Source organism: Lemur catta, chromosome 19 (genome assembly GCF_020740605.2).
Source record: "Lemur catta isolate mLemCat1 chromosome 19, mLemCat1.pri, whole genome shotgun sequence".
In the NCBI taxonomy this organism is placed as follows: domain Eukaryota; kingdom Metazoa; phylum Chordata; class Mammalia; order Primates; family Lemuridae; genus Lemur; species Lemur catta.
In genome coordinates, this window is record NC_059146.1 from 15,620,819 (window position 1) to 15,645,274 (window position 24,456).

The 24,456-nt window shown below is 35.1% G+C and overlaps 1 protein-coding gene across 4 annotated transcripts in view; it reads left to right on the plus strand.

Annotated features, from left to right (window-relative positions):
* Nucleotides 1-1,807: 1,807 nt before the first annotated feature.
* Nucleotides 1,808-24,456, plus strand: part of MTHFD2L (methylenetetrahydrofolate dehydrogenase (NADP+ dependent) 2 like) — a 76,454-nt gene continuing 53,805 nt past the window's right edge. For 2 of the 4 annotated variants that reach the window (XM_045532814.1, XM_045532813.1), the window contains exons 1-3: nt 1,808-7,186; nt 10,966-11,150; nt 11,740-11,862. In XM_045532814.1, coding sequence (XP_045388770.1) covers nt 7,056-7,186; nt 10,966-11,150; nt 11,740-11,862 — 439 coding nt within the window. In that variant the 5' untranslated portion in view covers nt 1,808-7,055. The remainder of the gene's footprint in view (nt 7,187-10,965; nt 11,151-11,739; nt 11,863-24,456) is intronic. The other 2 variants (XM_045532816.1, XM_045532815.1) reach the window with 2 other exon arrangements.

Here is a 24,456-nt window from a genome sequence, read left to right on the forward strand (position 1 = left end):
GGGCTTCCGGAGCGGCGGCGTGAGGTAGGAGCGCGGCGGGCGCGGGCGGCCACCTTGGCTGCGGACGTGGCCTTGCGGGCCTCGGGGGCGGGTCGCGGCTTCCTCACTTCGGGAACTTGGATCTGCGCGGCTCTGGGCTCTGGGCTCTGGGCTCCTGCACCAGAACGTTCAGCATTTGCAGCAGGTGCAGTTTGAGTAATTTAACAAGACGTCTGAGGCACTAAGGAAAGGGACCGTAAAAACACATGGCCTGCTTATTCAAACATTTTTTTTTGTTTTGGTTATTGTAGTGTTTCGTCAGTAAAGGAGTGGGCGTTGTCTTCTAAATGGTTTTCTAATGTTTGAGTTTCTGATTTTCTTTGTTAATGGTTTTGCCAAAGCCTTTTCCGGCACTAAAATTCCTAATGGTTTCACAAAATCAGATGTTGATCCTGATTTCTCAGTCTTTTTCCGTGTGGCGCTTCCAAACCTCCCTCAGTTGATCGGTCTAGATTCACTGCATGTGTTTGGACTCGGTTGCTGGCAAGTACAATGCAAATGCAGAAGGGGACGGTTTTAACCCCTTTGCACAGTGGTGCCCAGCAAACACTTCACCCTTCCATCATCCACTTTACTTGTCTTAGTTGCAAAATCCATCCTAAGAATCGGAGAATATATTTTCTTGACCCAGAGTCAGTGAGTCCAGAAGAGCCTAATTTCAGACTTTAGGGACTGCTAGTACTGAGCTTTCAGTGCTTTTTTACTTGGCTGGAGATTGCATCTTACTCGTCTTTTTGTATCCCCAGTGCCCAGTACAATACCTGGAAGAAAGTAATGATCAGTAACATAGAAACATAGATACTGCTTATTTAATTGGAATTAATGACATCCCCATTTTATATATTTGCATCTTAGTCTCAAGTGACTGAATTTAAGAATTATTTCGTATAGGGTTTACTTTGGACATAGTTTCTAGTGATTAGGTTTTCCATAAGGATATGTAAAAAATATATATGTATGGTTATTTCACAGTTCTGGTTGTGTAAGTTGTAGTTGTGTCTGTTAGAATTTGCCACTTGGTTTGGAATTACCAGCTAGTCTGCTCCCTAGGAAGAGCAGATCTTGTGCAATTTTATTTGTATTACAGAATTGAGGAAGTTGTTTACTATTATCACTCTCAGTAATTTATTTAGATCATTATTCTTTGAATTTCGTTTGCTTTAGTGCTTCTTTCCAGGCTGAGGATAACCTTTTTCAAACAGTACAAGCTGATTCATTTCCCTTTGTCAGCTTGATGTAAACTCCATCTCCACATCCCCACGACCTGTGTACATTGACTGAGAGTCACAAACAAGTTACAAGCCAAACCTTTGGTTGTAGCCACTTGTTTCATACACACATGCACACACACGTTCCCCACACCCACTCATACAGAATTCAGATATTTTATTTTTCTCAGATATTTTGAATTATACTTAATGACTTCTTTATATTAATAATTTTAAACAGTTATGTGAGTGCAGTGGTTTTGAAAAGCTATTCTTCACATATATGATGAGAGGTATTAGTTTTAACCTAGCTGCTTTCAGTCCCATTTGATGCAGTTTATAACCATATAAAAGTAAATATTTTTGATAGTTTTTATTTTTTAAAGATGCCATTAATCAATTAGGATAAAGTGATGTTTTTGGCATCCTCTTGGCACTGAATTCCATACCTGAAGGTGAGGTTGGCTGTAAGGTTGAGATACACCTGTGGACTGGTGGGTCTCGGGTGGGGAGGAATTCGGACAGTGTGTTGATGCTTATTGGTGTCTCTTTTCTCTTCTAGGACCAGCAGAGAGAAGAGATTCCATCTTCCAGAGGTTGCCACTGTCTGCCTCCCCACTTGTCCCCATTTTCAGTCATCTTTTTTAATATAGAGTGACGCATTAGTTGTCTAGTTCTTCATAGTGAATGTGGTTTAAGTCTAACATCATTCCTGTTGCCATGAAATTTGAACCTTAGTGTTATTTTCACTGAAAATTGCCTTTAAGTTTGATATTCTTTCCCCAATGATATTGACTGTTTTAAATTAATAGATTTATCACTGTTTTCTGAGCTATATAGAGCCTTAAATGAAAAAGTATTTTTGACTATTTTTTCATATTTTTGACTATGCACCTGTGATAATGTTACCTGTTAAATTCTTTTTTAGTGGAGTTTTTTTTAAAAATAAGTAGAATTTCAAGAAATAATGCTTCATGGAATATAGAAGTTACAAAATCTTGAAGTATCATTTAATATTTTTCTCTCAATGATTTTCCCTTTAAAATTTGCAATGAGTTTTTTTTTCTGTGTATGCATAATAAATTAGATCTTTTTGGAGAAATTAATTAATGTCAAAGAAATAAGCCCTTCTATTTGTTGCAGCTTATTGTTTCTCAAATTGCCTACACAGGCAAAAGGTTAAAACTAAAAAATTCTTCGTTGTTAAATTTCTCCCATTTTGTTGTACTGTGTGAGGAGTTTACAAATCAAAATGTACTTGGGTTATAAACATCACATGAGTTTTGTGTGCAGTGCTTTGCAGTGTGGTGCATGGAGCTTGGCAGCAACCTTATCCCATTTGGTTGGGGAGGTTACAGATCTTGTGCATTAGTGCCATGCTAAAAGAAGTTTGCAGGTATCTCACAACACAGGGACTTGACCAAACCCTGCTTAGATCCATCCTACCTGAACCACGCATTTTCATTAACTAAATGAATATCCCAAGTGTTTGTTCCATGTGTATCCTCTGCTCAGTGATTCCTCACATCATTAATTTGGTATATTCTCTTCTGCCCCTCTTTATTATTATTTCTTTTAGCATTTGTAAAATTTTGTGTACCACCTGCAGCTCTTTATAGAAGCTTCACCTTTCTTTATGTCTCGCTGCCAAAGGCTTTATGAGTTTTGCAGCTAGACCACATTTTAAAAAATACATTTTTGTAGCTAATGAAAGACATTGGTTTATGTTATATAAGTATTCATGTGTTTTTTTTTTTGCAGTGATTAGTTGAGTTTAATAATAAAAGACAAATTTTATTAGTGACACTGTTCAATTTTCTTTAGACTCTTTCCTCTAGTACTTAATATTTCTCTGCAGTAGAATTACCATTTGAGTTAAAGACCATTTTATTCTTACGTGAAGCCTGAAGGAATGATCCAAACTCCAATTAGGACCATCACTAAAGCTGATTTTCTGTAGACTGACTTCAGCTAAGATAGAGTTAGTCCTAAAGACTAGCAAAAGCATTTTCTCAAAATCATATTCTGTTTTGTTGACAAATAGGATAGTGTGGTTTTCCTATCTAACTGCTGTACCTGTTCTAATGAATATGAGATGTAATAGCTATCTGGCTACAATTTTGATTTCTCAGCAGGTCTGGGTCATTTTAAATTTAGAAACTAAATGTTTCACCATCTGGTGTCTCATATCTTAGTTTTATTGTCTGTGTCCCTGCTGTGCTGTTCAGAGGCAGTATGGTGTGTTCTAATGTAATGTCTCCAAAATCAAGGTTTTTGATTAAAATGGATTAGTAGGTAAAAAAGGGACTATTAATCTCAGATTTTGTTAGGCAATCATGGTCTTAGTAATAGTTTAGGAATTTCTTTAATGACCCAAATCTTTTTTTTTTTCCAAATGCTTTGAAGTTACGTTATTCATTCATGTTAATACCCCGATGGGTCGATAAAAACAGAAAAAAACAAAACAAAACACCACCAGGTAATCTTTCGTGGTCACATCCTCTTTCAAGGAATCCCATGGCACTCAATGAAGTTTTTAAAAATAGTTTTAATTAGAGATAAAGTGGTGGAGGGAGGTTTAAAGAGGTAGGAGTTTGGGTGAAATTTGAACTGTAAATGAGTGGGATAAATTAAAGAAATGACTGGTAATAAATGAGATTTGTTATTAAGAAGTGCGATTTGGACCTGAAAAAAAAAAACACATTAACTGCAAGATAGAAAACTTTATGGTTAGAATGCAACATAATCCAAAGCTAAATTAACAGTAGTGTCAAAGAAGTCAGGATTGGATATCCAAGAAGACCTAGCCAGCTGCTCCACTTAACATTACATCATAAGCAATTTCTGTGTTGCTGTTGTTTTTATTAACATTTTGATGGCTGTATCTTATTACATTAAATCAATTGGCCCTAACTTACCCAACCATCTTGCTATTTTTCGGTGTCTAGTTCTTGGAAAATATGTAATAATTTACTCTCAGATTTGGGTCATGTTTTGTCAACATCATACCAACCAGGTTTGTTCACTTAATGACCTGTACTCTAGGTATGTTTCTATAATTATGGTCAGTGAAGACTGCACCTAGAACCAAAGACTATCCAAAGATTCATAATTCTAAAGTGAGGGCATTTTCTAGTTTACAATAGATGTCCTTTTCCCCTTTTTTGCTATTATTAACTTCGCAGTGAATGTCATCTTGCCTTTTTGAAAAATAAATTCTTATTGACATCTAAGGAGCCCTTACTCTGTGTTAATCACTTTGCTGGTATGTTTCACATAAAATATGTCTTTTAATCCTCACAAGTGAAGGAAGTAGACACTATTACTATTCCCAATTAACAGATTGGGGAATTGAGGCTTACACAAATTAATTTGCCCAAGTTAAAACAGTAAATAAATGGTAAAGACAAGGGTTGAACCCACGTATTTCTCCAGTATTCTCTCTATAAGCAGTTTATAATCTTGACTTATCTCACTGTTGCTTTTTCCTATTTTTGAAAACATTTATTAAATCTCGTAGAACTTTTGTGACTCAACAAAAGCTAATTTTGTAAATAAATTTCAGAAATTATTATGTCAGATTCCGCTAGTTCGAAGTGTTCTTAACCTAGGACCTCATGGATAGAATTCAGGAGATCCATAAACTTAGATGGGAGGTCACTATCCTCTAATAAATTTAGCATTTTCTGCTATTGTAAATGTTAGCAACAAACTACAATAATGTTAGCAGTGCTTGTGACATTGCCAGTAAAAACCACAGATATTTTATTATCACAAAGTTAAGGCAAATACCTCAAAACATATACACTCATCACAACTTTGATACAGTAGTTTTTAGACCTGCCACTAGATCCTGTTATTTAATGCTATTTAAAAAAAGCATTTGATATTTCAGTAATACTGGTTTCCCTTGTAATCTTACGTATTTTATATTGAGCATTTAAAAAGATTGTTCTGAAGTATCTAGAGGTTTCAGCAGATTGACCAAGGGCTCTTGTGGCAAAAAGCTTAGCATCTAAGATTCTTTCTACATAGCTTGGAAATGCACAGATGTTGTTTAGGGTAGTTACTGGTGTTCTAATTTACATGTCTAGAAGGAGTTATAAAACTGAATATCAGACAGAATCAAACATAATGAAAAGAAGTTGCTTTGCTTTCTATTCATAAATGTATAATTTCTGATAAAATTATTTAAGCCATGAGTATTTAGGATGTGAAATGTTTTTTAGAAGGCCATAAACTTAACATACATAAATGTTCATTTTTTTTTTTAATACATCTCAAAAGGCTCCTCAGTACTGGTGATTGGTTTTATTCCATAAGTAATTCTGCCCTGGTTCCTTTGGGTTTCATTTCTTTTATCTTGTTAGTTGAAACTCAAAATATCCAAAGATACAAAGCAATTCAACTGTGTGCTAGGACCTGGGGAGAGGTTTGAATTGCTACCAATTGTATTGGGATTTTTTATTTTTATGTCATAAAATGGTCAGTTGCAGCTCTAATTAAAGTTGTGATTAAAGATAAAATTCAAACCAAAATGTAGATTTGCCAAGTATACAAATTAAATAAACTGTTGATCTTGACTAGGTTTTATTTGTTGTTATTTTATCATTTTGTGCAGGAGTATTTTGATAACTTAGGAAGTGATTCTTCCCTTCTCTTCCGCCTCAGCCCTCGCCTCCTTTTATTACTTTAGTTTATTAAATGCTTCATTTAGTTCTAGTAACCGTACATTAAAATGGGTACAGTTTATTTTCTGGAAGTACAGGTAAATAAGCCCATAGAAACAGCACTAAATGCTGTTGGCTTTCTGGTCTCATATTGCTCCTGGCTGTCTTAATATGTCTTCATCTTTTATTTATTAGAAACTAGGAGAGAGAGCCATTTTTGTAAACCAGCCAACCAACTTTTAGCCTAATCCTCTTATATAATGTAAGGTCAACAGAGAGCATTTTCATTATATATATGAGGAGATTGAATGTCATTGAGACCAGTTAAGTGACTTGCCTAACCTCATTATGGCTACTAATGGTGAACCAGGGCTGACACCCAGGACTTCGGGCTTCAGGTGAGTAATTTGTACTGCATAGTGCTGTCCTGCTACTCCCTCCGCCTCCCCCACTTCTGCTGTGATTTATTGCTGACTAATGAAGACCATATAGTGGCTGGCCCAGCAACAGGGAGAGAATAAAGTATTGGAAGGGAGGGTTCCTTGTCCTGCCTTCTTTGGGAGTTGGTCACATTTCTGCCTTTGTGGAAAACATCACCTGAGCAACTAATAACAGGGTATATTGCGTGAACAATATCTCAGGGATCAAATTGACTGTACATTTGATGTGCATTAATGGCAAGGTGACTGTAATTTTTTGACCAAACCAGCATATGTTTTGAAAGGGCATTAAAGTAATGGAAATTACATATTTGGGATATTTATTGGCTTACAAACATATTAGTGTACCTACAAAATAGTTCTATTCAAAACTATTTTCAAAATTAACATTTTAAGATATATCCTTATATATTAAAACAATTTAAAATTTTATATTACTTATATGAATATTATCTTTATTTGGCATGAATGATTATTCTTAGTACTTATTCAAATACTTGAGTCAGTTTCTTTTTTTGAATTTGTATACATTCATGACATGGATATATTGGGTTGTAATGAAGTTAACAATTCTTAGAGTATTCATTACCCAAATAACAAACATTGTACCAATTAAGTAATTTCTCCTCATCAATGCCCCTCCCATCCTCCTACTCTTCAGAGTCTCAATTGTGTATCACTCCTCACTCTATGTCTATATGTACACATTATTTAGCTCCCACTTAGAAGAACATGTGACATTTGTCTTTCTATGTCTGACTTATTTCCTAGTTTCTGCACGTGCTCCTGGCCTGGAAAAGTCCCTAACCACAAGTTTGTGCCGTTCCAGGTTTGGTTCTAAATGTTCATTGTCCTCCTAATTTTTGTCTCTCCTTTTCCTGTGATTAGCACAGCCGACCTGCACCTGTCCCTAATAAAAACCAATCAATCACATATTGACAGACTAACACCAAAAATAAACCATATGATCATCTCATAGACACAGAAAAAGCACTTGACGATATTCTAATACAAATTCTTATCCAACTAAGAATAGACCCAAATCTTAGAACTAAATGTGGCACCCGAACCCATAAAACTTCTAGAAGGAAACACTGGGGAAAACCTTTGTGACCTTGAGTTAGGCAAAGATTTCTTATATAAAACACATAAAGCATGATCTGTAAGAGGAAAAATTAAATTGGAGTACATCAAAATTAAGAACTGTTCTTAAGAGAACAAAAAGGCAAAGCACAAACAGGGAGAAAATATTTAAAATTATATATCTGATAAGGGACTTGAATCTAGGATATATAAAAACTCTTAAAATCCCAAAATAAGGAAACAACCTATTAATGAGCAAAAGATTATATTATGTAAGTCACAAAAGAAGATGGCAGATGGCAAATAAGCACATGAAAAAGTATTTAACATCATTATTCATTAAGGGAATACAAATTAAAAGTATAATAAGATACCACCGTATGTCCACTTAGAATGTCTAAAATTTAAAACATTGACCATCCAGGTGATGACAAATATGTGGGACAACTAGAACTCTTATATACTGCTTGTAGTAATATAAAATGGTAAAATCACTTTAGAAAGCATTTTGACAGTTTCTTACAAATTTAAACATATACCTACCATATGACTTAGCCATTCTACTCCTAGGGTATTTGTTCTAAAGAAATGAAAGCATATATGCATAAAATAATGTGTACACAAGTATTTATAACAGCTTTATTTGTCACGACTAAAAACTGGAAACAACCCAAATATCCATCAGCAATTGAATAGATAAACAGATACTGGAATATCCATACAATATAATACTATTCAGCAATATAAAAGAAGTGAACTATTGATACATCAACATGAACAAATCTTAAAATAATTATGTTGAGTGAAAGTAGTTTGGGCCAGGTGCGGTGGCTTATTCCTTTAATCTTAGCATTCTGGGAGACCAAGGCGGGAGGATCGCTTGAGCTCAGGAGGAGTTCAAGACCAGCCTGAGCAAGTGTGAGACCCTGTCTCTACTAAAAATAGAAAAGTTAGCTGGGCATTGTGGCATGCACCTGTTGTCCCAGCCACTTGGGAGGCTGAGGCAGAAGGATCACTTGAACCTAGGAGTTTGAGGTTGCGGTGAGCTATGATGACACCACTGCACTCCACTCAGGGTGACAGAGTAAGACTTTGTCTCAAAAAAAAAAAAAAAGATAAAAAAAGCAGTTGGACAAAAAAGAATATGTAGTGTGTGATTTAATTTTTATAAATTTCGTGATAATACAAACTAATTTATAGTGATAGAAATTATATTAGTGGTTGCCTGAGGACAGGGGGAGCGGTCTGGCAGAGAGAGGTGGAAAGGTGAGATTACAAAGGGGCACCTGGAAACTTTTGGGGGTGATAGACATGTTCATTTTCTTGACTGTAGTGATGGTTTCTTAGGTATATACATATATTAATTGTATACTTTAATATGTATGGTTTATTGCATGTCAATTATACTCAATAAATGTATTACAAAAAACAAGACAGTGGAACAAGATTGGTATACTGAATTTACCATGGCCTTGCATGTCTTGAAAACTATTAAAATTTTAGTGAGGCATAGACAAAATTGGAATAAAAAATAGATTTTACTTACAATCATCATATCTAGTTGTGATTGTATTGTCTAGCCAATTTGCTCAGTTAATTATTTACTCACAAAGTATGATTTTGTTAAAATACACTTTTATGTTAAACTGAAGAAATGATTTTCAAACATGATCATGCACAAGAATCACCTATAGGAAATTGATAGACATGCATATTCCCAGAATTCACCCTTCCTAGGAATTCTGAATTGTAGATGTCATTGTGGAGTTGGGGAATCTGCAGGTTTAGCATGCTTCCCAGGCAGTTTTTGTTGGATTTATCTATCCATAGAGAACATTTGAGAATTGCTTCTTAGCAGAACATTGTTTCCATCAAAATTGTATGAATCTGGATGAATGCTCTGGGCCAATGGTTCTGGGTTGAAGTGGAGTGTTCTTGATGTGGTTCTACCTATGTAAACACAAACCTATTTATTAGAGACGGCAGTTAACTCATTTGTAAAGAACAGCAAGTTTGCATTTTGTGTGTTGGCTGATAATTATGGCCCTCATTAGAAAATTAAAAGTGTACAGGCACTAGAGAGAATTAAGATTCTGTACGGGCTTCCTTTCCTTATTTTCTTTCTCTTCTGCTTCTTACTCTTCCTCCTTTTTCTCCTCTTCACAATATTTGTTGACCTACATTTGGATTTTTGTGTAGTAATCATGTTTTCACTAGACCTTTCAACAGTGAAAAGACAGGGGCAACAGGAAGAAAGAACCATCTTCTGCTTATACCAAACACAGCAAGAGCAGCATAATTCACCACTTTTAAGTTTTGAGATCCTGGAGAGCAGGAAAGCCTTCCTATAATGCATTTCTTTGTGCCTTTCCAGGGATATTTTATGTTATCTATCAAAATATAGCATTTCTTGCCTTCTTAAATACTTATAAACTTCCAGGAAGTAATGGTCTATGTAAAGTTTTTTCATTAGAAATGACATTATGGTGAGGGGGAGCAGCTGAGCCATCTGTTTACTGGCCTGATCCCCACCATAATCAATGACAAGCATGGCTAGACTGACAGCGATTGTCTGGGAGCTAGCCTGGGGCTGTGGAATAAAATTATTCCTTGAGTAAATTAAAAGAGTTGTACAGTATGGAGCTCATGACTTCAGGGTCTTGTAACCAAGAGCAAACAGATTTAGCATTAGGGTCACAAGACTATGGGGCCACGTATATACAAAGCCCAGCTTTGAAGATAGGTGCAGTTTTAACTGGGCTGTGCTGATCTGTCTCTTTAGAAAAAATAATGTAGCCAATATAATGGTCCAGATCTTTAGTATGTGGTTTGATAATTTATATGTGTATATATATATATACATATATGTGTGTGTGTGTATATATATTAATATAAATGAAAGTTACAAAGGAATGGAAATGTATCCTATAGATAGCATTGTAGTATTCGGGATGTTAGAATAGAATAGCAGAATACCATAGACTGGTTGGCTTATAAACAATAGGAATTTCTTCACCACAGTTCTGGAGGCTGGCAAGTTCAAGATCAATTCACCAACAGATTAAGTGTCTGGTGAATGCCTGCATTTAGGTTTATAGATGGCAGTCTTCATGCTATGTCCTCACATAGTTGAAGGTACGAGGGAAATCTCTGGAGTCTTTTAAAAGGACACTAACCTCTTTCATGAGGGCTCCACCCCAATGATCTAATCACTTCCCAAGGTCCAACCTCCTGATATAACATTGGAGTTAGGATTCCAACATGTGAATTTTGTGGACATAAACATTCAGTCTGTAGCAGATAGATGACAGTGTAGAACTAAAAAACAGGGTTGGCACCCTTCACAAAATTATGGATATATTTATGAACCTGAAGAATGACTATTAATATAATTGGAAAAATATCAAATTTTGGGTCTTCTTGGAGAATCATAGATGTTTTATTCATTCTTTTGCCTTAAATTTATGTGGTTGAAAGTTCCTTACTGTCTTCTTAGTATTATATTTATTGCTTTGCTTTCCACAGACATGAAGCCATTATCATCTCAGGAACTGAAATGGCCAAGCATATCCAGAAAGAAATACAGCGAGGTGTGGAGTCATGGATTTCCCTGGGGAACAGAAGACCTCACCTTAGCATCATTTTAGTAGGAGATAACCCAGCAAGCCATACGTATGTCAGGAATAAGATAAGAGCTGCCTCTGCTGTAGGTGGGTATGTGTTTTAGCTGTAATAGTTACTAAATAGCTTTCTCTTTTTGCTTTTAAGTGTGATAATTATGACTGATAATTATCAAATAAATGCCATTTCAATAACATGTATGACTGTTATTAGAGATTATTCAATTATTAAAGTTATATTAATTTCTTACTATTTTTCTTTGGATTCCTTACACGACCAATTCAGTGTGATTTCATATCCTATGGGAACACGTGAGAGGAATACTTTACATTCAAAAGGCCCATTTTTATTACATTTGTTTTAATCAAATAATAAACCTGGCAGACTTGGCTGAATGGTGGTCGTTGTAGTATTTTTACTCTCTTCAAATCTACTAATAATAGCTTATTACAAATAAATGCAAGTTGTCACAAGGGATACTGGGTCAAAGAGTACATGTAAACCAAGAGAAAATACCAGTTTTATATGAGAAATCCCTCCCGATGATACATTGACCATCACCTTTGTAGAAAGGCCTTTCCTTCCAGTAGGGACCAATCCTATGCTGTGTAAGACACCATTAATGAAAAACCACGTCTTATTTAGTCAAGCAACTTTCTCTGCTTGTTTTTCTTCCAGGTATCTGTAGTGAGCTTATTCTAAAATCCAAGGATGTTTCTCAGGAAGAACTTTTGGACATAACTGATCAATTGAACATGGACCCAAGAGTCAGTGGTATATTAGTTCAGTTACCACTGCCAGGTACATAATGCTTTTCTATATATCTGATTTGGTTAGGAGAAAGGGCATCTTTCAACATTATATCCTGACACTGAAAGTGTTCAGAAGGGCACTAGTTATTATACCAGTAGTAGGTATACCAGGTGTTGATTTCTGAATAATTTATGCTTACAGTGACAAAAAACTGTGAAAAATTTAGGCATTGGCAATACATGCACTTCTTGCTTTGCACAGTAGTGCAGGATCATAAAAACGATTGTATGAGCTGAAACCAGGAAAAGTAATCTCAATAATCAGTGGGAAAGATGACAATTTTTCTGTGACCTTTAAAATTTTCCACCAAAACATTAAGAACTTTCCTACTGTGGTTTATAAATGTATAAGGAAATGAAAAGTTAATAAAACAAATATTTATTCAGTACACTATGGTTTAAAACATTAGAAATATTGAGAATTAAAGTGTTTGATTTCTTTGCAAAAAACTTATCAAGAGTAGTTTGAACAGTGCTTGCCTTCTTCTTAGTAAATAAATAAACTTGATTGCCCACATACACAGAAATAACAATAAAGACCACGTGATCATCTTGATAGATGCAGACAAAGCATTCGGTAAAATCCAGCACACTTTCATGATAAAAACCCTCAACAAACTAGGCATATGAGGAATATACCCCCAAATTACAAAAGCTATATATGAGAAACCGGCAGCCAACATCATACTGAATGGGAAAAAGTTGAAATCATTCCCCCTAATAACTGGAACAAAACAAGGGTGCTCACTGTTACCAATTCTATTCAACATAGTGCTGGAGATCCCAGCCAGAGCAATCAGGCAAGAGAAGAAAATAAAGGGCATCCACATCAGGAAAGATGAGGTCAAACTATACTTGTTTGTGGACTACATGATCTTGTATCTGGAAAATCTTACAGACTCCACCAAAAGATTTTTGGAATTGATAAATAAATTCAGAAAAGTCTCTGGTTACAAAATGAAGGTACACAATTCAGTAACATTTCTATATACTAGTAACAGTCAAGCGGAGAGTCCAGTCAAGGACTCAATACCATACACAGTAGCTACAAAGAAAATAAAATAGCTAGGAATATACTTAACAAAGGAGATAATAGGAAAACTGCAAAACACTGCTGAAAGAAATTGCAGATGATGTAAAGAAATGGAAAATCATCTCCTGCTCATAGATTGATAGAATCAACATTGTTTAAAGCCCATACTACCCAAAGTGATTCACAGATTCAATGCAATTACCATCAATATACCAACATTATAGTTCCCAGATCTAGAAAAAATAATCTTGAGCTTTATTTGGAACCAAAAAACCAAAGCAAAACAAAAACAAAACAAAAAAGGAGCCCAAATAGCCAAAGCAATCTTATGTTAAAAGAACAAATCTGGAAGCATCACATTACCTGACTTCAAATTATACTACAAGACTAGAGTAACCAAAACAGCATGGAAAGTTATATAAGTAGAGACACAGACCAACCGAACAGAATAGAGAACCCAGAAATAAAATAATCTACCTATGACCAACTCATCTTCAACTAAGCATACAACATACACTGGGGAAAGCAGGCCCTATTCAATAGATGGTGCTGAGAAAACTGGATAGCCACATGCCAAAGAATGAAATAGGATCTGTATCTCCCATTATATATAAAAATTAATTCAAGATGGATTAAAGACTTAAATATAAGGCATGAAACCATAAAAATTCCAAAAGAAAATGTAGGAAAAACTCTTTTAAATATTGGCCTAGGCAAAGAATTTATGACCAAGATCCCAAAGGCAAATACAACAACAGCAAAAATAAATAAATGGTACTCAATTAAATTAAAAAGCTTCTGCACAGCAAAGAAAATAATCAACAGAGTGTATACACGACCTGCAGAATGGGAGTAAACATTTGCACACTATACATCAAAGGACTGATATCCAGAATCTACAAAAAACTCAAACAAATCAGCAAGAAAAAAACAAACCACCCCATCAGAAAGTGGGAAAATGATATGAACAGAAGTTTTTCGAAGGAAGATAGACAAATAGGAAACATATGAAAAAATGCTCAACATCGCTAATCATCAGGGAAATGCAAATTAAAGCTACAATGTGATACAACCTTACCCCACCTACTAATGGCCATTAGTAAAAAGTGAAAAAACAATAGATGCTGGTGTGGATGCAGAGAGAAAGGTACACTTGTACTCTTGGTGGGCCTGCAAATTAGTATAACTTCTATGGAAACAGTGTGGAGATTCATCAAAGAAAGAAATGTAGAGCTACCATTCAGTCTAGCAATCCCACTACTGGGTATCTACTCAAAGGAAATGAAGTCATTTAATCAAAAAGACACCTGCACTCAAGTATTTATCACAGCACAGTTCACAATTGCAAAGATGTGGAATCAACCTAAGTATCCTTCAATTCATGAGTGTCTAAAAAAATGTGAGATACACACACACACACACACACACACACACACACACACACCATGGAGTACTATTCAGCCATAAAAAGGAATAAAATAATATCATTTTTTTAGCAATATGGAATGAACTGGAGACCATTATCCTAAGTGAAGTATCTCAGGAATGGAAAACCAAGCACCATATGTTCTCACTAATAATTGGAAGCTAATAGATGGATACACAGGCACGAAGTGATATAAAGGACATGAGAAATCAAGGAGAGGGGAGTGCATGAGGGGGTGTGTGGACTACAAACTTGTCTATTGGGTACAATGAACACTATTCTGGTGATGGGCCCACCAAAAGCCCAGACATAAGCATTATACAAGATATTCATGTAACAAAAACACTTGTACCCCCCTAATTATAATAATATTTTGAAATTTAAAAAATAAGTAAAAAAGTATGTAATGTGTTTCTTAGCCATTTATTTTAAAATTAATTTATCAGTTTTTAATGTGGATTTTACCATTCCACAACGTATATCATATATCAAAACATCATGTTGTATACCACAATTAGATACAATTTTTGTCTATTAAAAAATAAAAATGTCAGTTTTTAACCTACATTATATTTAGTTTGTCACAGATTTCTAACTACATTAGCTTTCGTTTGTCCAATTATCTGTAGAAATTTTACCCCTTTATCAGTAGCATTCCTCCCCACTAGATGGCACTAGTGATCTATCTGTACTAGAGACTAAATTGCTTGAGTCCTGTGTTCATTTCAGAGAGTGAGAAGCATAGAGCCAAAGGGACCATGGTTATAACAAATACCTGCATACTGTGAGAAAAGGAAGTTTTCTATATAGCCGAAAAGCCAATAATATACAAAACAATAGTATCTAACAGTGATTACATAAGGCATTTATATAGGTTAGGCACTTTACATTTGTTAACTCAGTGAATCCTCCCAATAATCTTGTGAAGTTGGAGCTATTATATATATTTTACTGATGAGGAATTTGAGGCACAGAGAGGTTAAGTAACTTTCTCCAAGTTCGCAGAGCTGATAAGTAATTGAGCTCGAATTTGAATCCAGGCAAACTGGTATCCGTGCCAACAATACTCTTAACATTACATTAGTACCCTCATCAGAGTATCAGTGTTAACTAGTGAGTAATGTGTGCTTACCATGTGGCAGGTACTGCTTTATAGAGATTATTTTATTTAATCCCCAAAACACCTGTATGTGGTAGGAATTATCTTCATTTTACAGGGAGGGAGACTGAAACAGAGATTAGTGAAGTGTCCAATCTTGCCGGTTGGTAAATGGTAGAGCCAAGACCCAAACCCAGGCTGTCTGATTCCAGAGCCTGCCTTTTTAACTTCATGTTACATTATACTGCCTCTCAGACATAACAAGGCATAACATAAGCACATACGTTTTAAACATTCACATACAGGTTCCTACTGCCTGTAACCATCATCTTGACTAGAATTCGATGATCTATCCTGTCTTCCTGCTTCCAAGTTTGTAACCTATAGTTTTTATGGTTTTACCTTGCTCAATAATGGTATTTCTATCTTTATTTACTATTTCTTTTTCATGAGGTTCAAGAATGGTAGCAGTGAGATTAAAGAAAGATATTAAATGTACTATTCCTCCTGAAACAGCCTATGTTTTATTTTTATAATCGCATAGTGGTCCATTCTTGCTAGCAGAAGATGCCATGCAGATATAGATATATACAGTTTAAATTTATAATCTGGCTTTATGACTTACTGTCACTTAACTTTGATGAGTCTTAATTTCCTCTTTGTAAAATTAGAGAATTGAAAAATCAATCTTTTATCCTACTTATTTGTATGTATAGTATATAGTTTGTTAATAGAAAAAATTCGTTAAAGGAGGAAATCATAAAGCATATGTACCTTAAACATTATATTATAACATAAAACATTTAAATATTCATTCATTAATGTTTTGATGGCCCAAAGCTTTTTGGAGCCCACTGATTGGGATTCTGTATTGTTTCTTTCATTGATAATACCTACAATTCATTGCCTACAATTTTTAATTTGAGATTAAACTAAGTAAAAATTCATGTAGGTTTTTAAAATATCCCCCAATCTTCAAAGTTGCCTTGCCTTTATCTAAGTCATTACTGGTTCTTTTTAATTCTCAAGGTCTTTCCAGAACATTCAACTTAGTTTTCACAAAAATAACAACTGTTTTCTTTTCATTGTGCATTGTCATTTGTTTATATCATTTTTACTTAAGTTATATAATTTACCATGAAAGAACTGGCAGTGACAGACTGGAAAATACAAAAAGTTGTCTCTTGGTTATCATGAAACGCAACAGGTATGTTCAGCAAGCCCTGGGCATCAGCTTGAATGTTTTACAGAAGGAATGGAACTCCGTAGTCATTTTGGTAGCTTGGCTCTATGGAAGAGGATTAACATAGCCTCTCCTGTACATATCTCATGGGATTGTTATAATGAACAAATGAACAAATAAGCAACTGAACAAATGAAATGAGTCTAGTTGATTATACCTCTAATTTTCTATAATTTGGTTAGGAAATAGATTCCAAATTATTTCATGATTAGAAATCTGAGATTTTTCACAATTAGGGCAATGTCTTCAGTAAGAGAAATTCCAAATTAGAATTATAATTCTTATGTTGGAGGATAAGTTTGCATAAGGCTTAAACAGAATGTGCAAGCAAGTTTGCATGCATCTCTTTTGGGTAGAAAGCGAAGAGATGAGATAGAACTCTGTACTGTTTAATAGCACTGGGTCTGTCATAGACTAAGCCCTTGTTTATGTTCAGATGCTGTACAACTTTGGTCAGAATTGGAAGTACTCAAGATATAATTGTGTGTCTGCAGCCTTGCTGTTTGTGCTGTAGCTGGCCCTAAAGCTAGGGAGAAATAAAAATGACCGTATGTGCATGCTTCTCTACACCTGCTATTACTGTACATAGAATCTGTCTGTATCAATAAGTGATCATTTTGTAAAGGAGAGAAAGATGTCTTTTATTCACGTTATATTTTTTATTCTAGGCAGGCATTTTATTTGCTTTTGGCTTGTATTGAGTTGTAGTAAAAAAAATACAACTATTCAGCAATAAAAAAGAATAAAATATTGATGCCTGCTATAGCATGTATGTATCTCCAAATAATTATGCTGAATGAAAGTATCCAGACAAATAAGAGTACATACTCTATGATTCCATTTATATAAAATTCTATGAAATATAAACTAATATATAGCGACAGCAGATCAGTGGTGCATTAGTCTGCTTGAACTGTCGTAAGAAAATGCCATAGAGTGGGTGGCATAAACAACAGAAATTTCTTTTCTCATAGTTCTGGAGACTGAAAATCTGAGCTCAGGGTGCCAGCAGGGTTGGATTCTGGTAAGAGGTCTCTTCCTAGCTTGCACACGGAGGCTTCTCGCTGTGTCCTCACTTGATGGAAAGAGCCAGCAAGCTCTCTGGTGTCTCTTCTTACAAGGTTACTAAAACATACCACAAGAGCCCCACACTAATGACCTCATCTAAATATATCTCCAAATACCATCATATTAAGGGTTAGTGCTTCAACATAGGAATTTGAAGGAGGCATATAATTCAGTCTTACAGCAGGTATTTATAGTTGGTCGGGGATGAGGGGATAGGAAAGGGAGGGAGGAAAGTATAGGGGTCAAGATCTCCTTGGCCCTCTGAAGGTTTGCAGAAAATCGCTGACATGAGGCAGATTAGTAGGAGAAAAGGCATACAGACTTAGTTGGCATGTATACACGGGAGCCTTCGGAATGAAAACCCAACCCCACAGTGTAGTGCAGAAGCTTATCTTGAGGTAACAGAAGGAATGCAGGCTCAGAGCATGGCCAGAAACAGGTTATGGTGGTAAATCCGGTTTTGTGGCAAGACAGGTTATGGGAGGGAGAGAAGAGAGACTTGGCTAGCAAAGGTGGTCTTGTTATATAACTGAAACCTCACAGATGGCAGCCATCAGAGAGAATAGATGGTAAATTTTTCTTTTCTGACTTTTAAAGGTGTCAGACTCTCAGTTAATCTTTCCTAGATCCAGACCTGGGGAGGTCTGGCTGTACTAATGCAGACTCTCCATAGATGTAAATTTCCCTCACAAAAGACAGCTTAGCGGGGTCACTTCTGTTTGCTGGCCCTCTGACAGCCATCTCAAAATAAGTCAAAGAAACATATTTTGGGGTAAAATATTTTTATTCCCTTCAAAAGGATTACATGGTAGGTATGAGGAAACTTTTCAGGATAGTGGATATGTTCATTATCTTGATTGTGGTGCTGGTTTTACCGGTATACACATATGTCAAAGCTTGTCCAATTGTACACTTTAAATATATGCAGTCTGTTATATTCAAATATTCTTCTGTAAAGCTATTTTTTAAAAACCAAATCTATTAGGAATATGAATAAATACAATAAAATGATATAAAAAAGAATTCAAAAGAATGATAAGCACAGGATTCAGGATCAAGTTTACATCAGATTGGAGCAGGAAAGGGGATTGGTTAATGAGTGGGTTATATAGTTAAATATAGATAATTGTCAAGGCCATAACTTTTGTTTTGAGTAGTGGATTTGTATATGCCTGGTTAATTATGAAAAAAGCTAGTTAATTAAAATTTTGTTGTTTTTGAACCAATATTGAGATTGTGTCACAAGCCATGAATTATGATTAATCCAATTTCTTCATTTGAGATTCCTTCAAAGAAAAAAGACCAGATTTCAAATGGACTATTTTGTTTCAAATTATTTTTGACATAATTTGTGTGTTCACTCAGAAACAAAGTCATCCTTACTATCATTTATCCACCTTTAAAAAAAAATCTCATAGGTAATTTGTTATCAAAGAATTTATGAACAACAGGAAGAAAAATGGAAAACAACTCTTCTGCCTGTGGGGTATGTTAACCACATGATGGCAGCATTGGGCAAAAAGTGTTTTTGTTTGTTGGTTGGTTGGTTATTTTAAAGGTTAATGGTTTATTCCGGAAGCTGAGTAAATCACTGAGTATATTCACCTTGAAATGCTAACAAAGTATTTACCAAAATCAAAAGGCCTTCTGAAAAATGGATATTTCTTTGTAGAAAGTCTTTAAAAAGATCTACTTATTTTGTAGCTCTCTGTCTGTCTTCATTCATTTACCATGTCAACAAATATTTACCTAGAATCCAATCGGCATATAACTCTGTGTTAGGCACTAGGGGAAAGGCGTAGTTAGAAAACGATCTGAAACTGAATTACTGTCCTTGGGAACTTTGCAAGCAAGGTCCCCAAAGCATCTCTTCTTTTTCCTTGAGTATTTAAAAAATGCTTATTAGAATGGACATGCTTGCTTATCTGAGTGTTTTCTTCTATAGAATATGCTCTGTTTCGAGGGCAGTACTGTGAGTTTGACAGAAGTTACTGTGTGTAGTGCCTAGGAATCCAAGGGCTTAATAAGCCAGGGTGTCTCCAACACTGCTCATGAGAATAAGGCAATTTTATGATCTCCAGATACTCTTCAGCTCACTCAAGAGAATCATATAGGGCAAAGGTTAGCAACCTTTCCATCATGTGTAGATTCCAACTTCATTAATGTTTTTTTACAACCTGTGAAGTAAGCCTGTCTGGGGACATCCCGGACGGTCTCTGTGGCTGTAGGAGAGGGAGGCTCAGGAAGGGTGGAGAGCCAGACCCACCCCTTCCTGGCGTAGAGAACACCTCCCACTCCACCTCCAAGCTCTGCTGTATTCTCCAATTTGGGGGTGGAGTAACTTGGTGAGATCAGAGTCACTTCCCATTCCTTTTCTGTCCCCTCACCCCTTGATGATGAAACAGCTCTTAAATGATATTGGGCAAATGGTAGGTACCTGGTAAGTATTTTGTGTCTTGAAATCTTGATGTAGAACTCAAAGGGTGTAACTTAAGTATTTATTGGCTTGAGAACAGTTAATCTAGCTTGTAAAAGTATCTCTCTCAGTTACTCCTAGAAAATAATTAACCCATTAAGAGACTGTAGCTAAATAGTTTGATTAGGCAGACATTTATTTTGTAAATAGTACTTTTAAAATTTCATTTTCTGATAGTTGCTGCTTGTATACAGAAATAAAATTGGTTTTTATATATTGACTTTATAATCTGTGATCTTGCTAAATTGAGTTTATTAGTTCTAGTAATTGTTTTATAGATTCATTAGGATATTCTATACAAACAAGTACACTATCTGTGACTAGAGAGTTTTACTTCTTCCTGTATGATCTCTCTTATTTCTTTTCCTTATCTTATTATACTAACTAGGATCTCCAATAAAACATTAACTAAAAATGGTGGGATTGAACCTTCTTTGGATCTTAAGGAAAAAGGTTCAGTATTTCACTATTAAGTGTGATGTTAACTGTAAGTTTTTTGGTAAATTCCAGTATCAGACTGAGGACTTCAGGTTTTGTTTCTCCTTTGGTGAAACAAATCTATAATCTTTGTTCAGTTTTCTTAGACTTACATAGGCTTCTTGGAGTTTACTTCTGGTGTGTGTTGTTCAGGGGTCAATCAGAGATTTGGGCAGAATTTATGTACAATATTTGAATCTACTCTCTCCCTGTGGCTTTCTCCTTTCCTAGATATATCCCTTTCAATTTTCAACTATGGTGGTATCCCCAGATTTCATCATTTGGTTCCTTAAACAAGTAAGACTACAGGTTTATATCGAAATTCTAGCTGTTCTGTGACTAGAAAAGCCTCCAAAATGGGAAACTCTTTCAGTGGCATTACTTTCTTTCAGATGTCCACTCTTCTCCAAATCTGTCTCTTAGTGACTCCATTTTTTTAGATAGTTATTTTTTTAAAACAATTTTTCCAAAGTTTGCAATTGTTTTCTATGAGAAGTTTGATCCAATATAAGCTACTTCACCATGAATAGAAGTGGAATCTACATTTTTAAATAGTGTGGTCAGAATAGTCCTTACCAATAATGTGGCATTTAAGAAAACATCAAAGAAGGGAAGGATTTAGCTGAAGTGACATTTTTTTGGGGGAAAGCCTTCCAGGCAGACAGAAAGCTATAGCCAAGGTAGCAAAATACCTGATGTTTTTGAGACCAGTATGATTTGAATAGATTGAGAGTAACCAGTGATAAGATCAGACAGATAACTAGGGTTTCAGAGCAGTACAGACTGTGCAGGTGTTTTTTTGTTTTTGTTTTGTTTTTGTTTTGTTTTGCCATTCTAAGGTAAATTGCATTGCAGGGTTTTCAGAAGAAGAGTGGTGTGATCAGACAAACATTTCAAAAGTATAACCCTATTGCTGTTTTGTGAATAGATTGTATGGGTGTAAATGTAGAAGCAGGGACCTAATTAGGAGGATGCTTCAAGAATTCACAGGAGGGATAATGTCCACACAAACTAGTGTAGTATCATGGACCTGGTAAGACTAGTGAAGTGCTAGATATGTTATGAATGGAGAACCAATGGATTTTCCCATCCATTGGATGTTAGATATGAGAGAGAGGTATTCAGGATGACTTCAGGTTTTTTGGCAAGAAGCACCGAAGAATGAGATTGTCATCAGCTGAGATGGAGAAAGCTATAGATGAATCAGTTTAGTAAGACAAGGTCTGTATCTTAAAAGACTCACATTCATAAGTGAGAGAGATAATTACCTAACGTGTTCAACTAACTGAGCTAATGTGCCAAGTATTTTTATAGCAGTTTCATGGGCGAGCAGAGGAGAAAAAGTATCATTTCAATTTGTGATAAGGAAACAGGTAGCAATTGATCAATGTATTAAAGAATGAATAGGATGGGAAAAACGCGAGGAGGGGAATTATTAGTGTAAAAATCATCATCATGAGCAATAGTAATGCAAAAATTAACGCTAAGGGCTTGGGGAATGGACACAGTCTGGTGTGATTAGCGAGGAGGATGTGTGACGATGATAATTGGAAAAGGGATGGAGCACTCAGATAAGGGACTATAGAAAAAAAATAGAATCAAGCTAAAGGACACACTGTTTACTGTGCTGATGAACTTGTACTTATCCAACAGGCATGGGGGAAGTGAAAGGAGGTATTTTAAAACAGTAGTGTAAAAATCCTTAGGTGGAAAATAAACCAATAATTTATTTGTATCTTATTTTTTTCTGTTCAGAGGCAATTAAACATATTATAAACAAATTACAAAAATGTATATTCACTGTAGTAGTTCTGCAGTGTGGTCCCTGAAGGCATTCTCTGAGCTATTTTATTGCAGTAGTATTTTTTTTTAATTTGATGACTTTTTTTTTCCTGGCATGATTTAATGACTTCTCCATGATCTTAAATATAAAAAGGGGGGAAACACAATGTGAATATCACCAGTTTTGTATTCATTTGGGTAAGATGTTACGTGGTCTGTTGTTTGCCAGTGTATTCTGTGAATCAAAAATGTTTTAAAACCATTGTGAGAAAATTGATGCTGTTGAGTCTCATGATTGTTTTTTCTCTTCAAGTCATGTGCCCCAAGAGGGACACTCTCAGGAGACTTTTAGTAGCCATCAGTCTAAAGCATGAGATGTATTTATTTCTCTTATCCATATAATAAAAGGGGATAGTATTAGCTATAAAATGTTTTTTTCTTTTTTCGTGTGCTTAGACATATATTATTTAATCTAGGAATAGTGTTGTATTTGGGGCCCTAGAAGAAACAGTACATTCCTGGGATATTTTAGGGTTAACAAATATCTTATTAGGAGTTGGGGGTAGGCTTCTCTAATTTTAGTTTTTAATTATTACTATACACTGTGTGCTACATAATATAAAGTAGATTTCTCCTGGCAAAGGATGTATATCAGATTTAATCTGCTGCTGAGATAACATATAATTACATAAAAATGATGTATGAATTGATTTTCTTGATTTTTATAATCTTAACATTTTTCATCTACTCATATGAGACTTATTTCCTTTTAGACTGAATAAGCTCAGTTTTTATGCATCTTCTATGTTAAACCCTTTGTATGTCCATACATCTATCTTTTAAACTATTAATACTAATACTTAAGTAGATTAATACAAAATTGTTCTGAAATGGTGATCTGTCATCTGAGTTGAAGTTTAAGGAAATGCACAAGTAGACAGGTCTATAATCACCAGTCTCTAGTTCTGGCTTGCAAATTTTCAGATGTTTACATTTATTCTCCTATATTTCAACGGGTGTGTGAGAGGAATTATTTGTTTATAGCTGTGTTGTTTTCAGTGAATGGGAGAGCACAGACCAGATGGTGAAATTCAGTGTAGCTGAGGGTTATGGGTAAGAGGATAGCTCTTAAAATCTACAAATAGCCTGTTGAATTATTTCAATTTGTGGCTCAGCCCATATGTGTTCATACATTAGCCAGTTTTTTGAACTTAGAGATGAAGTAATTTGAGCCTTAGCTAAAACGTGGAAATTTCAAATATGATTATTTTTCTTTTTCTTTATAGAGCTTTTGATTTCACTATAAAAAAATATTCATGTCATAAAGCTTCTGCATGAGTGGGAGGTGACTAAAAAATGACTCGTAATCATCACCATGATCAACATCATCGAGATGTTTTTTAAAAAGGAACCATTATTTTTGTCCTCAAATAGTAATTACAACATGTAATTTTTACAAAAAGTTTTACTAGAATCTTTATAATGATCTAGCTTCAGAGAAAACAGAGGTTTACCGTACTAAAACATTATAAAATGAAAGAAATTATTGAAAATGAAAGACTATTGATGGAGAAACATTCTAAAGCCCCAGTTCTATTTGAATATGACTTCTTTTGTGTATTTAAAGGGTTTTGGTAGTCTAAAGCTGGCAAATTGAATCTATTTAAAGTGGCTGTGGTCACTTTTAGAATACAAAAGATAAAGGACACAAGGCATAGCTCTGAGAAGTTTGAACTTGGGCTTTGGTGTTTTAAAAAAATTGTGCCCAAATGGCATCCGTTGTGTAATAGACAAAGAAACTTTTACATAGCAATATATTAGGCACATGGGTGTTCAATATATTAGGAACATGAGTTCATTGTTAGGTTAGTGGTAACTTAAGCTACTTTGCATAGAGCAATATGAGCCTATTTTATATTTCTACACTTATTTAATTTTTAAAATGAGATGATTAGCATCCCATATCTCATTTGATTAGT